This window comes from Nothobranchius furzeri, chromosome 2, assembly GCF_043380555.1.
Source record: "Nothobranchius furzeri strain GRZ-AD chromosome 2, NfurGRZ-RIMD1, whole genome shotgun sequence".
In the NCBI taxonomy this organism is placed as follows: Eukaryota; Metazoa; Chordata; class Actinopteri; order Cyprinodontiformes; family Nothobranchiidae; genus Nothobranchius; species Nothobranchius furzeri.
The window spans coordinates 12,191,919-12,218,773 of NC_091742.1; the positions used below are offsets into that span (position 1 = coordinate 12,191,919).

Sequence of the window (26,855 nt, forward strand, 5' to 3'; positions counted from 1 at the left end):
TAAATGACAGAAACGCGCGACTACGATCAAAACACTGATGTCAGGAAAATAAACTGTATTGCTTACCCTCGTCTCTTAGCGTCTTTTCCATTAGTCGTGCTCAATAATTTCTTCGGGTCCCATTTAAACAATTTTTAATCTTTTATTCAAAAATCCACCGGGTAAGCAGTTCTGTCCACAGAGTGTGCTGCGCTCTAAAGGCTCTGTGTGAAACGCTGCAGCGCATTAGTTCCCGTCTCCGAGGCAGCGCGGGGGGAAAAAATCTGATCTCTTCAGCACAGGGGCCATAACAGGGGCCAGAGCCGGTTCTATAGGGGCCCAGGCCCCTGTTGGCCCCTGTTTAAAACCGCCAATGCCTGTCTGGCTGTGAAGCAAACACACAAACATAAACAATAAGGAACAAGAGTCTGCTTCTAGACCCGCAGAAAGAGAGAAGAAAATAAAGGGACGCAACAACAATACAACAAGATCAAGCTATCACTGCGTCAACTTGATGAAGAAATATAAAATCAACATTGTTTAACTGAACAATCACACGATAATAAATCATAGTGCATTAAGTGCCACTATAGCCTTAAGACATGTGTTGAACGTGCCCAAGCCCATACTTATGAGAGCACCATGTGAGCACCTGTGTGTGTACACGCACTTGTTTATGTAAGGTTTCTCTATAAAAGCGTCCAATAGAGAGTGTGAGGGGCCACACATCTGCCCCCTAAAGATGTGCAGGAGACGGAGGGAGCTCCAAGTCCCAGAGATCCAGGAGCTGCCCCAGAGCACAGGAACCTCAGGGTGACTGCCACCAGAAAGGCCCCCGCCCCCCTCGAGAGGCGCAGAGAATCACCCCGGGGGGCCACAACCAGCAGCCGGCAGAGTCCGGGGAGATATCGGCGGCAAACCCACAGGCCCGCCTGCAGCCTCCCACCCCCTAGCCGACCGAGCCTGGGACCCAGCAACCCGGGACCCAGGGACGACCACCCTTGCTGGGGACCCAGCAGAGCCCAGGAACCCAGACCCCACCAGGCAGCCTCCGGGATTGGTCAGGCAGATGCCAAAAATCTTAAACTCCCTGACCCGGGAGCCACGGCCCAGGCAGACCAAGGCACCGCACGCCACACCAGGTGTGGCAGGGGGAGGGGACATGAAGATCTATATCATTAAAAGAAGTCCCAGGGGAAGGGAGGAGTCAAAGGCCCCAACTGACATATACAGTCATACACAAACACAGTCACACATTCCTTCCCTCATGCTCACACATACACATACAATCAAAGACTTACAAAAATGCACGCCGGACACACACTCATGCTCCCCATACACACCCTATTCAATCTGGTCCCGGTACTGCTGCACATGGGGTACAACCATTACCGGTTACCAGAGTTTGACCCTTTCTGCTTGGGTGCTGATGAGCAGGCTCCCTCGCCCAACGCTGAGCACAGCAACCCACCACCCCAGACCCCAACCGGACGGCCGGATCTCCCTCCTAGCCTCCAGCCCCAGGAAGTCAAGCAACAACAGAGGTGTGCTAAGACCCCTAGAGCATGGAGATCCAAACCCATCCTGCCAGGGCCCAAAGGAGCAGCATCACAGAGCCTCACAGAGTCCGAGGGCACCAACCCAGCCCCACCCCAGCAGAATATCTACGCCCATCCCTGCATTTGCACAACTTCCGGATTATAAAAGACATAGGACATCCAGGTAAGGTTGGGTCCTCCCCCTCCTGGACTTCCCCCTCTCCTGTGATGGGACAGCAGAGGAGCCAAGGTCTACCTGAGGCCCCTGAACCCAAGTCAGGCACTGCTGCATGTTCCTGCCTTCTCCCCGGCAGCATACATGTCAGGACCCGACCCCCAAGGCCCCGCCCAGATCTCCCCACGGGGCCGGCTACCCCCACACCCCGAGCCCCCAGGCCCCCACCCAGACCCGCCCAGGGGCAATGTAGTTGCCGGGCAGTGACCCATGGCCACCGCCAAGACCTCCAATGGGCCCCACTCACAACCGCCAGTAGTCCACCCCCCGAGGCAACCCAAGCACCTCCAGAGGGGGGCAACGGCCCCCCAGTCCCAGACACCCCCCAGTGAACCCACCTCCAAGGAATGTCCAAATACTCCAAACTCAGACCCCCCACCCCCCCCACCCACATCACCCCGCAGGACAATATCAGTGGTCCCCCGTCATCGCTATATGATGGAACCGATCAAAGGAGCCCAGAGAGATTGATTTGAAGTGGAAGCAGAGGCTGTATCAAGTGTAATATGATCTAACAGAAGATTTCTATACTGGTTGATGCAGAGGGTTTCTCTATTTTTCCAATTCAAGAGGATAGTTTTCTTAGCGATGCATATGGCAGTCAGAACCACGTGAGCCAAAGATGTTTCAATTGGGACATCGTCCAGGTTTCCCAGTAAACAAAGAGAGGGGGTGGTTGGGATATGACATTTCAGACACTTTGACAGGTCTTCACGTACTCTACCCCAAAATTCCTGGACAGGTGGACAGGACCACAGTACGTGAATGTAATTGTCAGGAACGTTGTTTGTGCAGTGTGTACTGGTGTCAGATGACACAAACCCCATCTTGATCATCAGATGACCTGTATAGTGTACTCTGTGTAGAATTTTGTACTGAATTAATTGTAAATTGGAGTGTCTGATCATTTTAAAAGTTTTTAAACAAGTTTGGGACCAGAAGTTCTGGTCAAAGCTGACTGATAGATCCACCTCCCATTTTTCAATAGGGATTCTATCGTCTATTTTGGACAGTGTCTAATATACTTTAGACAGTAGTTTAGGGGGTTTGAGATTATAGAAGTCTAATACCATTGGTGGTGTTTGTAATTCTATTTTATTGAGCTTAAATTTTTGTTTGACTACAGATTTAATTTGGTGATATTCTAAAAAGCTATTCTTATCCATTCCAAACTGGGAGACTATTCTATTAAATGGGGTGAAGTCCAATCCTTCATATGTGTTCCAGGTATAGGATTCCTGTATTTTTCCAGTTCGGAAGGTTCATAATTTTATTATTTTGCAAAATATCAGGATTATTCCAGATAGGTGTGCATCTGCATGGTACTAGTGAAGACTCTGTCATTTTTAGATACTCCCACCATGCTGTCAGAGAGGTGCTGATACTAATACTTTTGAAGCCTTCATGTTTTCTTATGCTTGAGCTAATAAATGGTAAGTCTGAAAGCTCTATCGTATTGCAGTGTCTGTTCTATATCTAACCAGGACTCATCTAGTGGGTTACCTTGCAACCATCTTGGTATATATTGCAGCCTGTTGGCTAAGAAATAATAATATAAGTTGGGTAGATCCAGTCCTCCTCTGTCTTTGGTCTTCTGAAGCATTTTTAACCTAATTCGTGGAGGTTTATCCTGCCAAAGGAATTTGGTAATTTGGTCCAGAGCTCTAAACCAGTCAGCTGGTGGTTTGTTTGGGATCATTGAAAATAAGTAATTTATTCTGGGTAAGACCATCATTTTAATTGTAGCAACTCTTCCCATGAGGGATATTGGTAAGGATTTCCATCTTGCAAGATCATCTTCTACTTTCTTTAAAAGTGGGATGTAGTTTAGTTTGGTTAGATCTGCCAACTTGGGAGAGACATTAATTCCCAGGTATGTGATATTCCCTGACTCCAGTTGTGTATTAAGTAAATTGACAAAAGAGAAATTAATTGGTAGAACTGTGGATTTTAACCAATTTATAGAGTAATCTGAAACTTTAGAAAAAGAGTTTATCAGTTCTATTGCTTGGGAGAGAGAGGATTGAGAATTCCGGAGAAAGAGTAAAACATCATCTGCATAAAGACTAATCTTATGTTCTATTTTCTTACACTTTATCCCTTTAATACCTGTTGTTTGCCTAATTGCTGCTGCTAGTGGTTTGATAAAGATAGCAAACAGTGAGGTGGAGAGTGGGCATCCCTGCCTGGTCCCCCTCTGAAGATAGAAGCTAGCTGATATTTGGTCGTTTGTCCTGACACGTGCAGTTGGTGAACTGTATAATGTTTGTAGCAAGTTTATGAAGAAGTTCCCAAAACCAAATTTATATAAAGTTGCAAATAAGAACTTCCAGTTAACTCTATCAAAAGCCTTTTCTGCATCTAGAGATAATATACTAGTTTCTATGTTTCTACTGTAAGAGAAATCTATCAAATTAAGTAATCTACATGAGTTAGTGGATGACTGTCTACCCTTGATGAAACCAGTTTGGTCAGGGTGTATTATGAAGGGGGTTACCTTCTCTAATCTTTTTGCCAGGGCTTTACAAATTATTTTGAGATCAACATTTCTAAGGGAAATTGGGTGATAGCTGGTAGGAAATGCAGGGTCTTTGCCTGGTTTTAACAAGAGACTGATATTGGCTGAATTCATGTTTGGCTGTAATCTCCACTCTCTTCGGTTTCCCTCACCATTCTGAAAAATATTGGAGCCAGAATTATCCAGAATTCTTTGTAGAACTCTGCTGGAAACCCGTCTGGACCTGGAGCTTTCCTATTCGTCATGGATTTAAGGGCTTCCTGGAGCTCCGCTGATGTTAGTGGCGAGTCCAGGACTGTAACTTAGCTGTCTGATAATTTAGGAAGTGTTATCCTGTCAAGGAACTCATCGATCTCGTTATCTGACGGGTTTATCTGTGGTGATTACAAAGTTTGGCAAAAGTCTCTGAAAGTGTTGTTTATTCTTTCAGGCTCATAAACTATATTCCCGGTTGAGTCTTTAACAGCAGCTATGGTAGTTTTCTCTTTATTAATTTTTAACTGGCTAGCTAAAAATTTACCTGATTTATTACTATGTTCAAAGTTTTCTATTCAAAGTCTTTGTGCTAAAAATTGTGTCTTTTTGTCAATAATTCCAAGAAGTTCTAATTTAGCTTTATGTAATTTGCTCATTAACTCTTCTTCTTTGGATGCCTCTAAAGACTTAATGATTTCTTCTAACTCCTGAATATGTTTGTTTTCTGTTTTTTCTTATGTGATGAGAAAGAGATTTTTTTACCTCTCATCACTGCCTTTCCTGCCTCCCAGAGAACAGATGCTGATGTTCCAGGCAGGTCATTATGTTCTAAATATAAAGCCCACTCCTTTTAAAAAAATTCTATAAAACCTTCGTCTTTAAGCAGTGATGTATTAAACCTCCAGTTTTTGCTTGATGGGATTGTCTTCTTGTTTACCAGAGTTAAAGAAACCGGAGCTTGGTCGCTGACAACTATGGGGTGTATCTCAGTGTCTGAAATGTCAGCCAACAATGAGCTGCTGACTAGAAAATAATCCAAACGTGAATGAGAGTGATGGACGTAGACTTTAGATAATCCTTAAAGCGTTAGTTTTATTTATTCCGCATCGAATGGTAGATTGAAGGCACCACGGGAGCTCATCTGACTTCATCGTGACACGAGCGAACACTAGTATCTATTTGTCTGTCTATCTATCTATCATCTATCTATCTATCAATCAATCTATCTATCTATCTATCTATCTATCTATCTATCTATCTATCTATCTGTCTGTCTGTCTGTCTGTCTGTCTGTCTGTCTGTCTGTCTGTCTGTCTAGAAAAATTTGCATTTTTTTCTTTAGCAAATTCTATGTTTAAAATATTTTCTTAAACACAACAAAACATCAGAAACTGGTCTTATTCTTAGTGACGTCTTAAGTTGTAAGTGCATAATTTTTGGTTATAGTTTAATATCTGTCATGTGAAGTAAAGTTAGTTTTACTAAGTTAGTTAGTAAATAGTTTCTGATGAATGTGCCTGCGATTACTTAAAGACTGTTTTAAGTCTGCTTTGATTGCTTGTACATATTGTAAATGAGAACAGTCCGTTGTCTTTATGTCTAATTGTTTTGTCTTGTATTATTTTTTTAATCTTACCTGTTTTTCTTTGATGTAAAGATGTGTCTGTTACTGCAACCTCTTGACCATATCGTTGTAAATGAGAATGAGTTCTCAATCGACTTGTCCGGACAAATAAATAAATAAAGTTCAGCTCTTATTTTGAAATTAGTCATCCGGGTCTCTACAGGCCAAACAGACTCGCGCTGACTCGGACCGTAGCGTGACATCGTAGCGAAGAAACAAAAGGTCCCACCGGAAGTATCCTGTTTTGATGTCAAAACAAAAGCACATAAAATGTGGAGGAGCTATCTTTCAGCAAATTTTACAGTTAAATGTTATTGATTTATGTCATCAGATAGTTCAGAAAAATTCTTAACTTACAAATCTGTGTTTATTCTTAATAATTAATCTTTTATATAATCATCACCATGCATTAATTAATGTTGCACTCAAGCAAACGATGAAGAATCACAAAATAAATATTTTATTTAAAACAAAACGGACCAAAGGATATTCAACTCTAATTTCCCTCTGGAATTAACTTTAATTTCCCTCTGGGATTAATAAAGAATTTTTGAATTGAATTGAACAACTACATTACACTTTGGCTAAATGCCACGTTGTTTTTAATCTTATAAACTAAAATGGGAACTGCTTGAGAAAGAATCAAACACACTAACAATGTCAAAAGAAGAAGCTAAGCTAAAAACTGTCACCATGTCGAGGAACTAACCTTTCCCCTTCCTTTTGTTGCAAACCACGTGAATAAAGAGACTCTAATTTCGAAAGAATAGTTAGATCACAAGTTTGATCTGTCATATTTTCTTTAAAGTGTGTGTCATTTTTTTTTTACTTTAGGACTTGAACAGTACATAATAGAAAACTCTTTATTGTCCCTCAGTGGGAAATGTTGGTGTCACAGCAGCAAACATTCACAAAGGAGCCAAATAAGAGTAAAAAATAACGAATAAAGGTTAAGTAAAATAAAAAAAATAAACAAGAAGAAAACACAAAAACATTTAAATCATTGAAAGTCCTCAAACATTAAAAAAATCTAAAAAAATAATAATGCACACACACACACACACACACACACACACACACACACACACACACACATATATATATATATATATATATATATGAAAATACTAATTTGCATGCACATATTGATAGCAGTGTATTCACAGCAGTATGGAAATTGGAACAAGCAAATAAATAGTTTTATTAGCAATTTTTCAATTACACTTTAATTTAGGTTTGGTGTTAGCTCATTTGATTAAAATTTACATAAAATTACCACAAAAACTATTATCACTTTTTTATATTTGAGTCAATTTCTGATTATTTTATGCAACATATAAAATGTGGCTTATTTAGGAAAATAAAACAGCCAGTGGCCGGTTAGGAAAATAAAACAGCCAGTGGCCGGTTTAGTATATGCACAGCTTTTGAAATTTTTATATTTTTGTCTGAACAAGTGCGAACATTATTTTTAAAGAGCTCTTCCGGAAGCCCAGTAGTAACTTCCGGTGACTTTTAAGTGATGGCAGGAATGGCCGCTATGATTACGAGAGGAAGAAGCTCCGAGACCCTGAAACTTTACTTCTAACGGCCCCGTGGAGGAATCTTTCTCCACTAGGATTTAGAAACACCCCGCCGCTGCGGATCGAGAGGGGACGAGACGCCGTAACGTAAGATTGGCACGGTTGGTGTCCAGATCGAGAAGGTGGACGCAGTTTACGACTTGGCAGTGCCGTTAGTGCGGCTGACTTTGATTCAAGGTAGCTGTTAGCTCTGACTGAGCCAGCTGTTGGCCACTTTGGCTCTGCTATCCAACAAGTTAACGAACTGTGTGAAAGCGTCCCTCGTTGGAATATTCGAGTTGGGCTTGGCGCTGTTTACTTGCACACAGCATTAGGAGCGTTTACGGAGACTGGGGGGCCACGCGACAACAACTCGATACGGTGTGTTGTGGACATTCTCACCGCTAACCTCATCGTTAGCTCGCTGAGTTGGGATCCTGAAGGCTCGCCCATTTTCGGATCCTGCCCCAGCCATTGGCTACGGGTAAATCAGCAGCCAACTCGTCCGGTCTCCAGGTTCACTACGATGGAAAGTCTAACGCTGAGTGATGTGGAGCAGAAATATTACTCGGACTTGTTCGTCTACTGCGACACGGACAACACCAAGAAAGTGGCATCCAACGGGAGAGTTCTTGACCTTTTCCGGGCGGCCCAGCTACCAAGCGAAGTTGTCCTGCAGGTAAGCTAACCAGAGCAGGTATCGGTTTTAAGCCGTTCTGACAACAAAGTAAGACTGAGCAGGAAACCTTGAGCTGTTAACAGATGAGGTATAAAGTTAGCCGTCTGTTAGTGACCTGAGGTTAGCTGGCTGGTTAGCAAAGCTGCGCAGCAACAGACACACCTTCTTCTGGCTAATGTTAGCATCTGTAGCTGCTAGTGGATCCTCTATCTGCTTCTCCTTCTGTTGTGTCTGAATCACTGCTGTTTTTTTATGTGGTCATATGAAAAGCAGAAGACGTGATATTCTCACCAATCCCGTGTCTGACATGCAGCAAAACAGACGGTGTGCCACAGCATGTAGCTTCTAATGTGATTTATGTGGTAAAGAGGGGTTTCAGGTGGGGCTGTAATACCCAGAGTTTAATCATTGAAGGCATCGTTTAACTGCTGTGTTTAATTGCAGTGTCACACAAATTCAGGTGTAAAAGGAAGAATGAATGAACCCACTTCTAAAAAAGCAAACTCTCTAAAAAGAAGCAAAACAATATTTCTAAAAAAATTGTGCAATTAATTTTGTACACAATAAAGCTACAGCTGTTTTTACTGAGTAAACCCACTGGACATTTTAGGATTTCGGTTGTTTCTGTCACTATCAGCCAAACTGATGTCATTTTCTTAGCTGAATCCCATCTTGAATCATTAATATTACAAAGCATTGAGAGCTGGTTTCAAGTGATCAAACTAATGATTAGTGTTGCAACACCCTGCAGCAATAATTGCGGCTGACACCACCCCGTTTCTGTCAGCGGTTTGTTTTTATACTAGTAGTGATGCCTTTCCTTTCGCAACTGTTCTTTTCACTCTTTCCTCAGACATTAACAGTTGATCTGTACTTAAATCAAACAGAAGCATCAGCCCTTGTTTAATCTTGTGCAGCAAATGAAGTTGCAACATGATCTTGGGTTGGGTGACCATAGGATGTAGCTGCCTCAAGTCGTTTCATGTGTGATAATCCCATCTCTGGCACTTATCTGAGTCATGAGCAGCCAGTTAAACTGCAGCGACCCGTTCTCGTGTCTCTCAGCAGTCCAGTATTTGCAGTTTGTGAGTCAGCATCCTTCAAGGTCAGCAAGTCGAGCTGTGTGGAGGAATCAGCCGGCGTTGTACTTTGACAGTACACACTGAGCTCAGTGTTGTTGGCCCATTAGACGCTACGCCGTGGCATGACTGGTGCTTTTTGTGCTCACACACTTCGATAAAGTCCTCTGTCAGCAGCAGGCAAGAAAGGCATCAGTCAGCTGTGGGAGTTCACAGTCCCGAGAGGCTGACACTTCATGGGTTAATCATCCACAGGTTGCAGACGTACTTGTCTTTCCTTTTTTATTTTCGTGAAGACATGATGATTTTTTAACTGTTTTTAAAGTTTCTCCTGTGTTTCCTGATGCTGTTGCGTCCAGCGGATCTGCTAATCGGCACAAAATGATTTAGAATGTGTGATGATCAGGCTTGTGGCTGCTCTCTGAAGTAAACGCTGTAAAACAGGCTGCTGCTCGGGCCACATTCAGAACCGGGACTAAGAGCTTTTGTCAGCTGTTTAGTGTTATGCTTGACATGAGAGAAGGGGACAGTTGATCCTAAAATACCATAATGCTACTTATTGAGAGTTGAACAGAAGCTGTCACAAGTTTGACTCCAGATGAAGACAATAACGTTAACAGTTCCTCGTGTGTGTGTGTGTGTGTGTGTGTTAGATCACAGAGTTATGTGGAGCCACTCGGCTGGGCCATTTCGGACGGAGCCAGTTCTACATCGCTTTGAAGCTAATCGCCATCGCCCAGTCTGGTCTACCCTTGAGGGTGGAAAGTCTCAATTCGGGTGAGTTCCTGTGTAAACCTCACCACTGCTCTACAGACCGATTCCCTTTGCTGGCATCTCAGGAACACAGCATGTGTGAACGGGCTGCTGGACTTGTGTGTTTACCTTTACAAAGAGAGGATTCAGATTTTTTTTTTTTTTTTTTTTTTACTGTTTCTGGACTTTGGAGTAATTTGGGCACAACAATAAGGGACAGGCATTTGTTTATGTTTATTTATTTGGCAGACGCTTTTATCCAAAGCGACTTACAATTTATAACCTATAGGGCATGTTGTGATCTGTGGGGGAAACCGGAGTACCCGGAAGAAACCCACGCATGCATGGGGAGAACACGCAACTCCATGCAGAAAGGCTGCAGCTGAGTTTTCGAACCTGCAACCTTTGTGTTGCAAGGCAACAGTGCTAACCACTGCACCACCATGCAGCATTTGTTGTCATCTTTAGTTATTATACGATACTGTAGAGGAGCAGGAGAAGTTAACCTAAACGGTTTGTGTTCATGGAATAAGCCGTTCAAGCAAGCAGCATTTTTAAAAACTTTATTTAAATTGTCCAACCCCCTTCCTTCAGGCTCCGCCCTTAAGCCACGCCTCCAGAATGGTAAATGGTAAATGTATTTGTATTTGATATAGCTCCTTCTAGAGTCCTGGAACCCCCCAAGGCGCTTTAATACAACACAATCAGTCATTCACCCATTCACACACACATTCACACACTGGTGGGGATGAGCTACGATGTAGCCACAGCTGCCCTTGGGCGCACTGACAGAGGTGAGGCTGCCGAGCACTGGCGCCACCGGTCCCGCCGACCACCACCAGCAGGCAACGTGGGTTAAGTGTCTTGCCCAAGGACCCAGCGACAGACTGAGCAGGGCTCGAACCTGCAACCTTCTGATTACGGGGCGAGCACTTAACTCCTGTGCCACCATCGCCCACATCCAGAATGCAGGAGAATGCTGGATGCAACAGATGCTGTCAAGCAACCAAAAACATAACCTTATCTTACCTTTTTGCCCTGTCGTCGGCACCTTTTCTGGCATAATTCCCAACATAACACACCCACATAACCGCCACGTAGCCCCCAGGCGCCTGGCGACTCCTCGTAATCCGGCGTCCATCAGGGGTTCTTCACTGAAAGCTTAGAACAGAGAATCTACTGGGAACTAGACTGGCGATCCAGTGGGGAGCACTGGATTTATTACACTGGAAACCTCTGCTACTTCAGCTCAGGCTACATACCTGTATAACAATTTAGCATGCTAGCTAATATAGGTAGCCAGACTCTGGCTTCACTTCCTGTGTAGCTGCTCCAAGCCAAGAATGTGCAGTTTGTGCACATAGAGGGGTGTGTGCAGAGGAGGAGGGATGGTCAAAGGGCAGTTTGATGGATGGATCAGGATCCAATCCTTAAGAACGGGACGTCCACAGTGATTGGATGTGGTATTTCCAGGATTGTACATTTGCCGTTGGTATGACGAGCATTTCAACAGTGTGGCAAAAATTCCCCGGGAAAACATCTCCTGCACCTGGATAAAACCATTCACGCTGGACCTGCTCTAATCACCTGGAGACACACAACGAGCTTACCTGGGCTCACAAGCATCGTTTGATCAGTGGACCAGTTTGATTGGTTAATGTCGGCCATGTTTCTGCATATTTGGCATTAAGAAGTCACTCCTCACTAGATGATCTGAGTTTGTAAACATAGAGACGGGAAGGTTTTAGCTTAATGTCACTCTCGCGCTGCCCACAGCGGCCAGGAACTATTTCACATGATGAAATATTTGATACCACATTTGGAGGTCGAGAGGCCGCTTCCTCCTGCATCGTGGAGACGTACAGTGTTGTGGATTTTGGTTTAGAGACCGAATTCAAGCCTTCCACTCCTTAAAAACCATTATTTACACGTTGAAGTCTCCACCGCAGCAACATCACAAGTTTAAGTTCCATGTTTTGTGTGAGGTTCGACTTTGTAACCCAGCAGTAACGAGCTGAACAGACCTGTTTGTTTCATTTTGAGGAAGCAGCTGTGACCGTCTTTATGAGCTATAATCCCATCATCTGATTACAGCAGCTCTCTCTCTCTCGGCTGCAGAGAGTCAGAGTACCCCAAATGCTGACAGCTTCTGTGTCTTTTGCAACGATTTGATTAGGAAGCGTTGTGAATAATTATTTTATTTTCTTCCTCGTCAGTCAAGGATCTGCCGCTGCCCAGGTTCGTGGTTGGGAAGAACGAGGCTGAAGCGCGACACGCTGCTCTGTACCAGGATGCAGAGAGCCAGGGTCTGTACCCACCCTCCAGTATGGCGGTGATTCCCAGACCACCGGGCAGAGGTCACCAGAACAAGAAAGGTCCCCCCTCCTCTTCCTCCTCCTCCTCCTCTGCTTCACATCCTGCCCTCGAGGTCATCCAGCCTCTGGCACCGAGTGTAGAAGCTCAGGTTGGTGCTGCTGCTGTTTAAAAACACGCCTCTTATCTGTGTGGATGATTTCCTGGTTTTAGGAAAGGAAAAGATGCTTTTATTCATACGTTAGGGAACGAAGTGGAGCAGCTGCTGCAGTTCTACTTCCTGTTGCTTTCCAGTGGTCAGATGGGTTTTCTGCTGCTCGCTTTACTCGGGTCTTTCTGCATTTTGTTGTGAAATTCTGTCTTGAAGGTCCCTCGTGTGTTTGGAGCAGACATAACGAGTAGCTGGTTCAGACCGGTTCAGACGCACACGGAGTACTGTGATGGATTAAACCCGAAACGAAAACATTCAGATGTGTTTTCACCTCCTGGTGTTCATGTTTTAAGGGTTTAACTCACACAAACGACTTGATCTGTTTTGTTTATATGATTTCCAGCCTGAACCAACGTCCCCGGTCATCTCGCCTCACCAGTCCCCCCCCACCTCCCCTCACTCCTGGAGGAAACACAAGCGGCAACACAGTGGAGGAAACCCAGACAGGCAAGCAGTGGGGGCTGCAGCTGGAGCAGTGTGGACGCAGTTCAGAGAACCACCAGCAGGTTGGATTCATACGTTTTTCTTTCCTCTACCTAAACACGAGTTTTGAAAACAAGTTTGGGCTTCAGCGGTCGACTTTGTACTAGATTCTCTAATTTCCCTCTGGGATTAATAAAGTATTGATTGATGATCTGAATGTTCAATGATTTGTAAAATCCTTCAGCTCAAAATGTGGTTGTGATTTTTAAAAATACGTCGTTTAGTGTGAAAATGTCTTTTAGCTCAAGGTCCAGGACCAGTTGAAGGCATATGGGCGTCTCACTCGCCGCCGCCCCCCAGCCAGGAGAGCTGGGTCAGCTTTACAGCCGACACGCCGCCCTCCAGCACGCTTCCAGCAATGCATCCCTCATCAGTCCAGGTAAGCAGCGCTGCGTCTCTAAAGTCGGGATGCAACACGTGTAAACCTGAGCGATGTAATCCTCTTTCATCAGACAGATGCTCCAAACACAAACGCGAGATGTTCCGACCACACTGCCGCCTCAAACATGAGTCAGCGTTTTCTATCGCTGCTTTGTCTGCCAGCGCCGTCAAGCTGAAGCTCAAGCAGCTGCTGTCACTTTTCAGGAGAAGCTGCTTGGCCTCGTGTCTAATTTTAGCCAGATTTTGTTTCCATTTTTACCATACCATACCAAGTTTATTTGTATTGCACATTTAAACACGGCACGAGAGCCGACCAAAGTGCTGAACGAAAACACATAATAAAAACAATCAAAAATAAAAACTAAATCCATTAAAATCAAGTAATTCAAATAGAAAATAAAAGAAAAAAAGAGAGTAAGTTAGACTGAATTAAAAGCCAGAGAATAAAAGTGAGTTTTTTAAGGAGACTTAAAAGGGAAAGAGAGGAAGAGAGTCTGATCGGGAGGGGCAAATGGTTCCAGAGCTGCGGTGCACAAACTGAAAAAGCATGCTCCCCGCGGGATTTACAGCGGGAGCTAGGGACATGAAGAAGGTGCTGGTTGGCTGATCAAAGGGATCGTGTAGGGACATAAGGGTGAATGAGCTCAGACAAGTAGCCAGGTGCTAAGTTTATTGAGGGATTCGAACACAAAAACCAGGATCTTAAACTCTATTTGGAGATAGATGGGAAGCCAATGGAGATTTTCCAAAACCGGTGTGATGTGTTCTCGTTGCCTGGTGCCAGTCAGGAATCGGGCTGCTGCGTTCTGCACTAGCTGAAGGCGGGCGAAAGTGGAGGAGGAGATACCATATAGCACTGAGTTAGAGTAGTCGAGACGGGAGGTAATGAAGGCAAGGACAACTGAATGGAGATGGCGTCTTTTTAAAATGGGCTTAACTTTAGAGAGACTCCTCAGGTGGTAAAAACAGGTCTTAACTACCTGGTTGACATGAATGTCCATTTTTAGGTTGGCATCCATCACAACCCCTAAGTTTGTAACACGGGTTTTCAACCCACTTGAAATAAAAGGAAGGGTCAGTTGGGGGCTTGGAGAAGTCTCAGGGCTGAAAATGATAGCCTCTGTCTTGGCATCATTCAGCAGGAGAAAGTTTTCAGACAGCCAGCTCTTCACATCATTGAGACATTCAACAAGGGGCTTTAAGGACTCATTAGGCTTCACGGAGGCATATAATTGGCAATCGTCTGCATATAAATGGTAGTCAACGTGGTGTTTTTTAAAAATGTCACCCAGGGGCAAAATATATAAATAAAAGGGGTCCAAGAATAGAGCCCTGAGGTACACCACACCACTGATTTTAGTTTCTTAGATCAGATTTAGGTGCATTAAAACCAACGATTCAAGCTGCTGAATATTTTTACTCGTGTTTATTTTCTTTTACCAAAAAAAAAAGTGTAAAGTCCAGGGATAGGTTGACTTTTCATCTTATGTTTCCTGTAGGAAAACACAACGATACGAACCGTGGCCTCCGCCTCAACGACCAATGAGATCCAACGACAGTCCAGTAGCTACGACGACGCCTGGAAGATCACGGACGAGCAGAGGCAGTATTACATCAACCAGTTCAAAACCATTCAGCCTGACCTCACTGGCTTCATACCTGGTTGGGAACACAGAAAACACACACGCAGAAATCTCACGAGAAGAGTGTGTTAATTTATTTTTGTGTTCCAGGTTCGGCGGCAAAAGAGTTTTTTACTAAATCCAAATTACCGATTTTAGAGTTGTCACATATTTGGTGAGTCATCGCTAGTATTCTGTAGGTGGTAAAACTGGAGCAGTCTTACAGCAGCATCAAATTTCCTCACCAGACTGTCTGATGTGTCCGTAGGGAGCTGTCAGACTTTGATAAAGATGGGGCGCTGACCTTGGACGAGTTCTGCGCTGCTTTTCACCTTGTTGTCGCCAGAAAAAATGGCTACGACCTTCCTGAGAAGCTGCCTGAGAGCCTGATGCCAAAGCTGATCGACCTGGATGACTCAGCAGGTGAGTCGCTTCCTCTTTTTTGTCTCTGATGCACCTTCTCCATATTTGTCAAATTCGGACTCTACGAGGCAACGGGGTTCATTCCCACCGTCAGACTTTTATGTTCTATTACTAATCAATTGTTGCAAAAGAAAATATTCACACTTTTATCTAGAATCTGAGTTTGTGCATACAGCACTTTTGCTTTATTCCTCATAGTTTAGTCACAAAATGTTATAATTTTGTCAAAGTTTTCTAATTTACCCCCAATTTTTTCTCAAGCCGTCAAACTCACGAAAAACCTCGAGAAAGGGAAATTGTCACGGAAGTTTACGACTCAAGGAAACTGGGAGTCCTCTTGAACATTTCAAGATATTTTAAAACTAAGCCCTTCCTCTTTAAAAGGTTCATTCACCTCAACAGCCTGACCTGAGTCCGCTTTCTTGTGGTGTTCCTCAAGGTTCTCTTCTAGGTCTAGGTCCCGTTTATCCTCAATAGCTTCCCGGGAGGAAGGTGACAAGGAAAATTTTCCAGCTTGATCCTCTCAAGATCCTCTTAAAAGTGGTTCTTAAAATCGGGGTGGGGGGGTGGGGGTGGGGGGGCACACACATTCCACTGCTGTTTCTCACCAGTATCAGCTGATGGAGGGCGCTAGTTTCGTTGCGCCGTTCGCATCAGTGGACGGTAGGGGCGGGGGTCATGACGCTTAGCCTGGCGGGTTGCCAAGAGCTCCGCAGATTAAAAATTTTGCTAAGGAATTTTTTCTTTTGGTTTGATCCTGACCTCTCTGAGAAAGTTAAAGACTCAAAAAACGTAACCCGATATTTTCCACCCTCAGAAGTCCCAGAGCAGCCCCCAGATGTCGCCTACTCTGCGTCGCCGGTGGAGGTCACCCCCAACAAGTCTCCCTCCATGCCTTCGCTCAACCAGGCGTGGCCAGAGATGAACCAGAGCAACGAGGTTCGCACACACACACACACGCACGCACGCACGCACACACACACACACACACACACACACACACACACACACACACACACACACACACACACACACACACACACACACACACACACACACACTCTTTGCTTGCTGCATTTGCCTGATTTGATCCATCCTAATTAATTACTCAGTGGCTCGTTTGAAGTGGTTTCCTCTCTGTCCTTCCATCACAATACGGTTGCCATCATCTTCCTCATCATGAGTGATAATTCTGCTCCTCTCACCTCCTTTTCTGAGCCGTGATGGTAGACTTGTTGCCGCGGTTGCGGCTCAGGCCGATGATGTTCAGTAAACACATGATGTCACTGGCTGACTGACTTGTTTTGTTTTTTTCTCACTGTCTGTCTGTCTCCTGCAGCAGTGGGAGACGTTTAGCGAGCGCTCCTCCAGCTCACAAACTCTGACCCAATTTGACTCTAACATTGCACCAGCTGACCCTGTAAGTCAATCACCTAGTTTGCATGGTTTCGCCAGTAATGGACAGACATTAACCCCCTCTTCCTGCCTCTCTTGTTTTCTGTGCATGATGTTCTTCCAAAGGTCTCTGCATCAGCTGTGGCCACTTGCCTGGCTTATCACTTTTTATTTGACCAAATCAGGACTTCTACCAATCATTACTGATTTTTAAATTGGGGGATTTGGCCTTTTTGATGGATATTTTTGGTTGATTATCTGGTGGTGCTTTTTTGCAAGCACATGCATTAGCATGCAGCCTAAATTTAAAAATGCAAGAAGCAACAATCAAAAGCTGTCAGAGGTTTTAATAGTTGTGTTCCTAGAAGAAAATCAGATATTTTTTCTGTATTGAAGTTTCCAGAGCGATGGTATATACCTTACAGATGTGTTTGAAAGTTTCTGCTCATATGGAAGTAGAAGGCTGAGGTTTACCAAGTAAAGCCATTTTAAAAAGTGGCATGCGAGTCCTCCCTCCTCCTCCTCCTGACCCTCTCTTTGCTCATTTGTCCTGCAGGACACGGCCATCGTCCACCCAGTTCCCATCAGGATGACTCCCAGTAAGATCCACATGCAGGAGATGGAGCTGAAGAGGACCGGCAGTGGTACGACCTCCCTCTGACTCCCATTAGCTCGCTTGCAGCTGCACGCCTTCCCACTGATAATGAACAATTATGATGATCAGTTTGAATGAAAACTAGAAACACCAACAAGATAATCTGATGGAGCTAAACTGGCTCAGCAGTTGAGTGAAGCTTCTTATTAGCTGTTAGCAGCAGCTGCTTCCTGAGCATCACAGTCTTAACCCGTATATGTCCGAAGTGCATTTTTTTTTGTGCAGACAGGTGTATTTTTGTGGTTAATTTTGGCCATGCTACTGCAATTTATCTTATTTTTTGGGGAGAATGTGTATTTCCGGGGGAAATATAAAAAATAATAAAAAAGTCCCCTACTCCATTTAATGTAACATTGAAATCATTTTGTAGCATTACCGCCCTTAGTGCATTTTTTTGCACGATTGACCCCCATGTAAATCATTATTTTCTAGTAAGCCTAAATATTAGAATATATATATGTATATGTATGTATGTATGTATGTGTATATATATATATATATATACATATATGTATGTATGTATGTATATATGTATGTATGTATATATGTATGTATATATATATATATACATGTATGTATGTATATATGTATGTATATATATATATATATATATATATATATGTATGTATATATATATATGTATGTATATATATATATATATATATATGTATGTATATATATATGTATGTATATATATATGTATATGTATATATATATATGTATATATGTATATATATGTATGTATGTATATATATATGTATATATGTGTATATATATATATATATACATATATATATATATATATATACATATATATATATACATATATATATATATACATACATATATATAAATATATATACATACATATATATATATATACATACATATATACATATATATACATATATACATACATATATATACATACATACATACATATATATACATATATATACATATATATACATATATATATATATATATATATATGTATATATATATGTATGTATATATATATGTATATATATATATATATATATATATATATATATATATATATATATATATATATAATTCTGTCTGGATTCCCGGAGCAGTTGCAGACTCAATTTTGAGTTTTTTTATGTTTTCCAATAGATTGCGCATTTTTCATATCGGGGAAATAACTAACACTGCATTCAAATAAAAAATTCAATGAAAATATTTTTATGACCATTTATGATACTCCAATGTGTCGAAAATTCACCCATAAAATAAATCATCTCGACATAATACACAAAAAATGTTTATAGTTTTTCATTTGTTTACATTTCTGGTTATGATCATGCACCTGACAATAAAGGGGTAAATAAATGGGTTAAATCTCAGGGACGCACAAATATTTTATTATATTTTGTGAGGACTGAAGCCAAGGACGTAAAAAAATTGGGAGTTATGAAATATTTTACAAGGAAGTATTGTGTCTGCATTTTTTTTGCGCACCAAAGTTAAAATCGTGACTTTTTTAGAAAACATGAAATTACACCAAAACTATAAAGTGAGGAAAAAATATTTTTATGCCTATTGGTGACACTCAATGGCTGTGACGGTTTAACCCCAACAAAAGTCATCTGAGCGTAAAACATAAAAAAATTAATAGATTTTTTAAAATGATTTTTTTCATATTTTCACAATTCTAGTATTGATCCTAATCCTGGCCATAAAGGGGTAAAATCTCAGAAACACACACACATTGTTTATTATCTTGTTTTAGCGCTGAAGGTAAGGATGAAATTCATGTAAAAAATAAATTGGGACATATGAAATATTATATAATATTTGTATAGGAAGTTTTGTATGTGCATTTCTTTGTGCTCAAACACCAGAAACGTTAGAAAATTAAAAGGTAATATAAGGGTTAAGCTAATGGATCATTTTAATGTTTCTATTTCTGACTGGAGTAAACTCAACAGATTAGATGGTGTTTCTCTAACCTTCAGACCACAATCATCCCACGAGTCCTCTTCTAGTCAAGCCTCCAGAACTGTCTGAAGAAGCCAAGCTGACGGCTTCCATGAAGTTTGTAGCTGCCAACACCGTGGGTGAGTGAGCGATGGTTTTTCTATTTTAGATTATAAATGTGAAAAATGTTTAGTTCTTCATCAACTACATCGTATCTGTGTGTAATCAGCTGTTATTGATTACACACTATTATTATTATTACCTTCTCAGTGGCCTAGTGGTAGAGGGCCACCCTGGGACTGGGAGACCGGGGGTTCAAATCCCTGTCGGGTCACATGAAAGACTTTAACAACGGGACCCGATGCCTCCCTGCTTGACACGCCGCTTTAAAGGGTTGGATTGGCGGGTTAAACCACCAAATAGTTCCTGAGCTCCACGGGGTTGGGTCAGATGTGGAGATGAATTTCACGTGTGTGATGACTAATGGGACTTTAACTTTAATTGTTGCAGATGGAGCTGAATTGAACTATACACTGCAAAAACTAATTTCTAAAAAACTTTTTAAAAAGTTTGGTTTTTAAATAAAGAAAAACAATTTTCTTCAGGAAAATAGCATCATTTAAAATAAGGTAATTATTCTTCAGTATGATCCAGATTTTCTTGTTTTGAGGAAAAAAATCTGCCAGTGTGGTAAACAAAAGTTGCTCGGCTAGAAATCTTAAAACTAGCAAATTAATCAAAGTTTAGTTTTTTTTTTTGTTAGTTTAAAGAATTCTAGCCAAGCGAATTTGTGAAGTTTGAATCATTTAAGAATATTTACCTTATTTTAAGTAATTTTCTTTTTATATATAATAATTATTTTACCTTTTAAACTAAAAATAAGATAAAATGTCTAAAAATTTGACTTTTTTTTAAACCGAGGGGCAGAAACTACATTTATTTTCTTCACTTTTTTTGTTTTTGTTTTTCATTTTGCTTCAATCTGAAAAAACTCAAAAATTGATATTTTATGTATCAAGTTAGTACAGTTTTTTTTTCTCCACATGTAGGTGATGGTTACAGCAGTTCAGACTCATTTACCTCAGACCAGGAACCAATCGCCAGGCAAAGGTCAGTATTTTCAAAAGAAAATTGTTCTTTTACACCTTTTTTCTGCTTCCTTCACATCATTGGGTTCTGTGGTTGACTTTGGTGTTTTATCTCTAAACTCAGGTCTCAGTCAGGTGCGTCTCCAGAAGCTCTAAAGGTGGTGGCTCCACCTCCTCCTCCTCCTCGCCCCCAACCATCCCACTCTCGCTCTTCGTCGTTGGATATGAACCGCACCTTCACCGCCTCTTCCGGCCCGGGTCAACCGCAGTCCTCTACCACAGCTTTTCCTCCTGCAGTACCCCCCCGGCCGCTACCCACGCAGGTATGAAAACCAAATACGTTAGGCCTCTTTTTTTTTTAACCAAATTAAAAGCTCTTCTCGCCTCTCCTGTTTTCGTGTAGACATCGGTACCGCTCACAGGTCATCGGGTTGAGGCTGAGGCTGTTCCTGCAGGCGGGGCTGCACTCACCACCACATCCCCCCAGCAGATACCTCAGCAGCCCAACTTCGCAGACTTCAGCCAGTTCCAGGCCTTAGCCGCCTCCGAACAGCCTTCCAGCCTGCCGGAAGTCGACAAACACAGCGAGGCGGGACAGGTGGGCAGTTACCCGTTGTTGTTTTGGATAAATCATTTTGGGACTAGAGCAGGGATTCCCTAAGTGTGGTGCGCGCACCCCTGGGGGTGCGAGAGCTGCCGCTAGGGGGTGCGCCAGGTGAAAAGTGTAATGGCTGCGGAGCTCAGAGAAGTCTGTCATGTCACCATTAGCGTAGAAACTCATTTGTGGGTGGGCCTAAGAAAAAGTAAGTGGACCCAATAAATGTGATTGAAAACAAATATATTTTGAGTGTGTGTGTGTGTGTGTGTGTGTGTGTGTGTGTGTGTGTGTGTGTGTGTGTGTGTGAGAGCATTTTAGCATTATTATATTATTATATTAGCACACTGACTGTGGGACAGCATTCTAAACGTGTCAGGCTATTAACAGCGTGCTGAAGATCTGAAGTTCAGAGTGCGTCTGTCAGAGGTCAGACGCATTTCAGCGGAACCACGGCACATGTGAGCACATCTGGGCTGGGCAGAAGTAATTTTACAACACTGGTTTAAATAGCGCCAATAACGAGACGCGGTGACTGGAGCGGCTCATGGAGCTGTGCCGCACACACACACACACACACACACACATACAGATTCAATAAGCGCACGCTACGCAAACTCCGGCGCTGCGCCGCGACGCGCCGTCAGACTGAAGGCAGAAATGAGAGCTGCTTCCTCCGTGATAAAAACTTTTAAGAGGTTTTATAACAACATTTTTCATTCAAGGTCAAATTAAGATATTAGCTTCTATTTTCGGATGACGTATTAAAGTCGAGTCCGCTCCAGCCAGTGACTCCTCATGAACCTGACCACAACTCATGTTACTGCAGCATTTGTTATTCCAGTCCGCGTGGCAGCGGATCGCAGATTCAGCCACACCATAAAACAGCAATAAGTCGGTCTTGAGGCAAAAGTGAACCTCATGGCTATATCTTTTCCATCTTTTCCCCTGTAGACATTTGATTACACACAAGTAGGCGACCAGCTCAGGTTTACGCAGAGCAGAAGGAAGGAGAGCGCTCTGGCCACAGGTTAAACGTTCCTACTTTAAGAAAACCGTTAAATTGGATTGTTTATGTGCTACCTGGGCACTCTAAATATTTATTTAAAATTAAATCAAAGGAAATTGTAATGGCATTGAATGTTTATTAATTACTACTTAAAAAATGAAAGTGGTGGGTGTCTGATATATATATATATATATATATATATATATATATATATATATATATATATATACACATAGCTAGCCATGCCCTGATGTGGGGGCTGGGGGGTACGTCGACATGGTCGGGACATAGAAGGGGGTGCACGGCTAAATAAGTTTGGGACCCGCTGGACTAGAGTATTTAATGCTTAAGTTTCAGTTTTACCTCATTAGAGCTTTACAGACAGTTGGGTTCAGGCCCAGAGGAGGCAGGAAGTGACGAGATCACACATCACATTTGCAGCATCCATGACTTCGTGCTTTCTTCTGGTCATGTGGGCTGTGGGCCACTTTTTGTTGTCCTTCATTTTGACAAATCCCATCAGAATTCATTTTCTTTTAATGTCATTGAATTATTTTCCCCGCCTCACCTGAATTGTAAAATGTCAACGTGACGGATGGCCTTCGGGTTTTTCCGGGACAGTTTTTAAAAAACAATTAAAGATGGAAATTTTTCATTTAACGCCACCCCCGGATGACACGCTTCTGTTCTGATGTGAACATTCATGCCTCTTGTGTTTGTTGTGTCATCAGGTGGAGAAGATCTCAGAGGGTGCCGGCCCTTTAAGAACGGTGAAGAGCGACGGCCCGGCAGACGAGAGAACCTCGACGACTGTAAACTCTGTATGTTGTTGCATAAGTTTAAAAATGACAACAGGTCAGACATCCAGAGATGTTCATATGTTATTCCACATTTTCCCATCAGGCCATGTGCTCATCGGGCCCGCTGGCTCCTCCGCCCAAACCCGTGCGTCGGAGGTTGAAGTCTGAAGACGAGCTTCGACCTGAAGACGAGCAGCACGGTGCTCAGAAATCTGGCATCATAGCCGCCCCCCAGACTGCTCAGCCCTCCATCCCCAGGTAGGAAACAGGCTGAACTCCTGAAATTATTTAGTTGAGTAAAAAAAAACTAAAGTGTTTGTGTTTTCAGATCTGTTGGAAAGGACAAAAAGGCGATTCAAGCTTCGATCAGAAGAAACAAGGAGACGAACACGGTGTTGGCTCGGCTCAACAGCGAACTACAGCAGCAGCTGAAGGTCTGGAGGTTTTAGAAGAGAACCGTGTTTGGTTAGCTTGGCAAGCCAGACTAAATAAATGTATTATTTAGACTAAATAAATACCGTATTGGCCTGTATTTCATTACCGGCCGGGTCTCCTACATTAGCCAGTCTCGCTGTCAGCGGGGTAAATGAAGGCCGGTCTCCAATAGTGGCCGGCTGTACGGCACAAGCGCAGCTACAGTTTTGATAACTTCAAAGGACTATTGATCTTAAAATATTTTAATAAATGGTGTACTTAGCCACTGTTAATGAATTTAGAGTCGCACAAAACACGACGGCAAGTCTGATCACGTATAAACAGTAGAGTCACTTCCTGCATCCTGTCCCGCATGCTGTGTGACTACTTGACTCCTCAAAATCGCGGGTGCGGCGCGTCCTCCTCCGGTGTGCCCCAGGCTTTATTTTCTTTGTTGACTGGGTGTAAAAATGCCCAAATTCTGTGCGGTCGGGATAAAAACGAGCATTATTTTTTTTCGTGTTCTGAAAGTAGTGCGCCACAAAGGACTTACCGAAACTTACTGAACAAAGACGGAAAATATATCCTTTTTACTAAGTAACGGACTTAAAGTATCTTTCCAGAGTCTTTCTCTTATCCGATGGCACCATAGTCACCATAGTCAGTTGATGGCGACTTCAAGTTTCTTGTTTCTGAATGTGCTTCTGTAGCCGACAAACAGAGCTACAACACGCTGTTTTACAAGTATTATTCTCATGTCATGTTGTGTTTTCATATATTTATGTTTTAGAGACTTACGTAGTCTTGAACACTGTTGCTAACCACTTAAACATTCTCCCTCTCCTGATAATAACATTAACTTTCCTTGACATTGAATGTGCTACTACTAGTTTACCCGTTTAATTATATTTACTAGCATGAATACAATAAAGTTTATCTCTTACTAAATAGACTATTTACTAAGAAATCACAATGTAACCATAGAAACACTACTTGGTATATATGGGGGGGGGGGGGGTGCGCGCGTGTGCGCTCTCTGTCTTCTCCATCCCCAGTGAGTCGTGGTGGATGGCTGCTTATACTGAGCCAGGATCCTCTGGAGGTTTCTTCCTGTTAAAAGGGAGTTTTCCTGTCCACTGTCGCTGCATGCTTGCTTAGTATGAGGATTGCTGTAAAGACTATGACACTAGTCAGTGACTCGATGTAATTTGCTGGGTTCCTTTTATAGGAAACTTTTTACTGATTGGCTTAATGAACAGACCTGTATTGGAGTGTTTACTGCGTGAAGTGCCTTGAGACGACTCTTGTCGTGATTTGGTGCTTTATAAATGAACTTGAATTGAATTGAATTGTCCATTAAAAGTTCATCAACTCTGCATCAGCCGAGGTATTCCTTAAATTTGAAGCGCGTAAGCGGTAGTTTAACACTATTGGTTAGTTCTGGTCGGCGCTCAGTTTCCTGTTGCACGGAGCTCTGCATCTATCTTCTCCTGATTCTAACAAAGCCCAAGTCCAAATTGTCCAAAATTGATTTAAAAGCTGTTTCAAACGAGCTGTAGCTATATTGTTTCACTCCGTCGCATCGTCCCGCCCACCAGACTAATAGAGGGTCCTGATTGGCCCACAAAGCTGATGAAGCGCTGTGATTGGCCCGCCAGAATGCTTCTAGGGACTGCAGGGGTTCCAATGGAGCATTCCTAGACCAAACTCTTGGTCCAGTTCACTAGGCTAGTGTTAGGTTTCACATCCTTCTGCTCACATCGGTTTGTGTTTTCCAGGATCTGCTAGAGGAGAGGATATCTCTGGAAGTCCAGCTGGAGCAGCTCAGACCCTTTTCTCACCTTTAACCAACGTGGGAGATGTAAACTCTGCTGTAATTCCTCCGAGGCGATGCCGTCGCCCCTCCTTTCCTCCGCTTCTCCTCTCCCATCACCCTGAAGTTCTCCGGCGGCTCTTTTCTGTTAAACTCAACCACACCGTGACCAGCTAGAACCCGGGCGGACCCGAGAGCACAGTCCAGCCAACAAGAGGAGGAGGAGGAGTTACCAACCGGCACTTTTCACTTTTTGTTTTCTTTTTTAAAAGGAGAGGTGGAATAACGGCCACCTGGGAGGGAGCTTTAGGTCCGTAGTGAAGACAGAACAGCTGCTTCTGCAGAACTGAACTCTGAGAGACTGAAGTAGCGGTGGAATTGTCGTGCAAGTGTGTTTGCTTGTGTGCTCGTGTTCCTGGTTAGTGAATTGAATGCAAGCTAGCACCAGTATGTTTAGCTCTGCTGCACCAAACGTCTAGAAAAATCCACTTTATTTACATTTGAATGGCTTCATTTTTTGTTAAGCTTAGCTTAGCATAAAGTCACAGAGGGAAACAGAATTCTGCTGCAGAGACTTCCAACCTGTTCAAAATAATAAATTCATGGCCAATTTGAGAAATCTTCCTTAATGTCTTCCAGCTTTGTGACATTAAATTTCTTCAATTAAAAACATCCCAAACTAGACAAAAAACGATCTTTACGGGCTTTTTTCTCCTTTAATGTTCAGATTTTAACCAGTTTTGTGCTAGTTTTGATCTGAGAACCATGATTTGTTTAGTGGGAGTTGTTGAGTGAAACATACTGGGCTAGGTACAGACAGGAACTGTGTGTGTGTGTGTATGTGTGTGTGTATCATCACGGTGAAGGCTTTTTTATTTTTACTCATCTTGTGACGTGTTCATCTTTCTCAGATTGTCCTCTCAAGTCAGTGTGTGTGTGTGTGTGTTCGTGTTTAGGGATCGATGTGACTGAATGGTTTTAACTCTATGCCAAAATGACTGAAGTGTCACTTTTCTCTGACGTCGACTCGAGCTGCGTTCAAAGACGACAAGCAGCCAGTTATTCCCGTTGGTTAGTTTGTTTTCTACGACAGCATTTCAGCTCTCCATTTCCTCCGCTAGCTGCAGCTGTCCTCGGTCTTGAACTTCCAGCCTTTGGGAAATCACTTCTGGCGGAAACAGACTTGGAAGGCGGCGTGAATGAAGAATCGTGTTTCTGATCGGGGGGTTCCCTGCAACCTTGTGGATCAGGATGAGTTTTAAGCTGTTTTCCGATCAGGAACGACGGCGCTATGCAAGCGTGTGCGACACATCGCCACAGACCGGCTCCACTTCAGCTGTGTGAGCAGTTTCCTCCGGTTTTGTATCGTAGATCTTCCAGAAAACCATCTGCTGTACGTTTGTGATCGTTTTTGTTTTAATCACCTGGAATCCGCTAAATGTGACCCAGTCAAGGAAAGGGAACACCTGAATGACCCCACTGCACTTTGAACTCAACCACCACCACCACCACCTGTTACACATCATCTCATTTACGTTTGTCCTTCCTTCCCCGCCTGCATGTTTGTTCTCGTCTCTCACTCGTATTTAAAAGATGCTTTAAGAAGAAAACATCTGGACTTTCGTTTCTGGATTCATTTTCTAAATCGATGTTTTGTCGGTCGTTTTCTAAAGTCTTACTCCCCCAACATGCGTTCAGGTTTCCATGGCGACAGACTGACCTTGTAACGAGGCTGGCCTGTCTTGTTTTATGTCTCTGCTGTTGTG

The 26,855-nt window shown here is 42.9% G+C and overlaps 1 protein-coding gene across 2 annotated transcripts; it reads left to right on the forward strand.

The window, feature by feature from the left end:
* Nucleotides 1-7,635: 7,635 nt before the first annotated feature.
* On the forward strand, nt 7,636-25,773 carry reps1 (RALBP1 associated Eps domain containing 1). Of its 2 annotated transcripts, XM_015947660.3 has the most exons (19): nt 7,636-8,111; nt 9,844-9,967; nt 12,160-12,407; nt 12,811-12,973; nt 13,193-13,329; nt 14,831-14,993; nt 15,065-15,128; nt 15,222-15,376; nt 16,194-16,315; nt 16,716-16,796; nt 17,328-17,415; nt 19,409-19,510; nt 20,420-20,480; nt 20,583-20,781; nt 20,862-21,056; nt 22,794-22,883; nt 22,966-23,120; nt 23,191-23,296; nt 25,055-25,773. In XM_015947660.3, exons 1-19 carry the CDS (start codon nt 7,959-7,961, stop codon nt 25,121-25,123), a joined length of 2,475 nt encoding a protein of 824 aa, XP_015803146.1. In that variant the 5' UTR covers nt 7,636-7,958; the 3' UTR covers nt 25,124-25,773. The 2 variants fall into 2 exon arrangements, with proteins under 2 accessions (XP_015803146.1, XP_015803149.1); XM_015947663.3 differs by lacking the exon at nt 16,716-16,796 and having other exon boundaries at nt 7,728-8,111.
* The last annotated feature ends 1,082 nt before the right edge of the window (nt 25,774-26,855 follow it).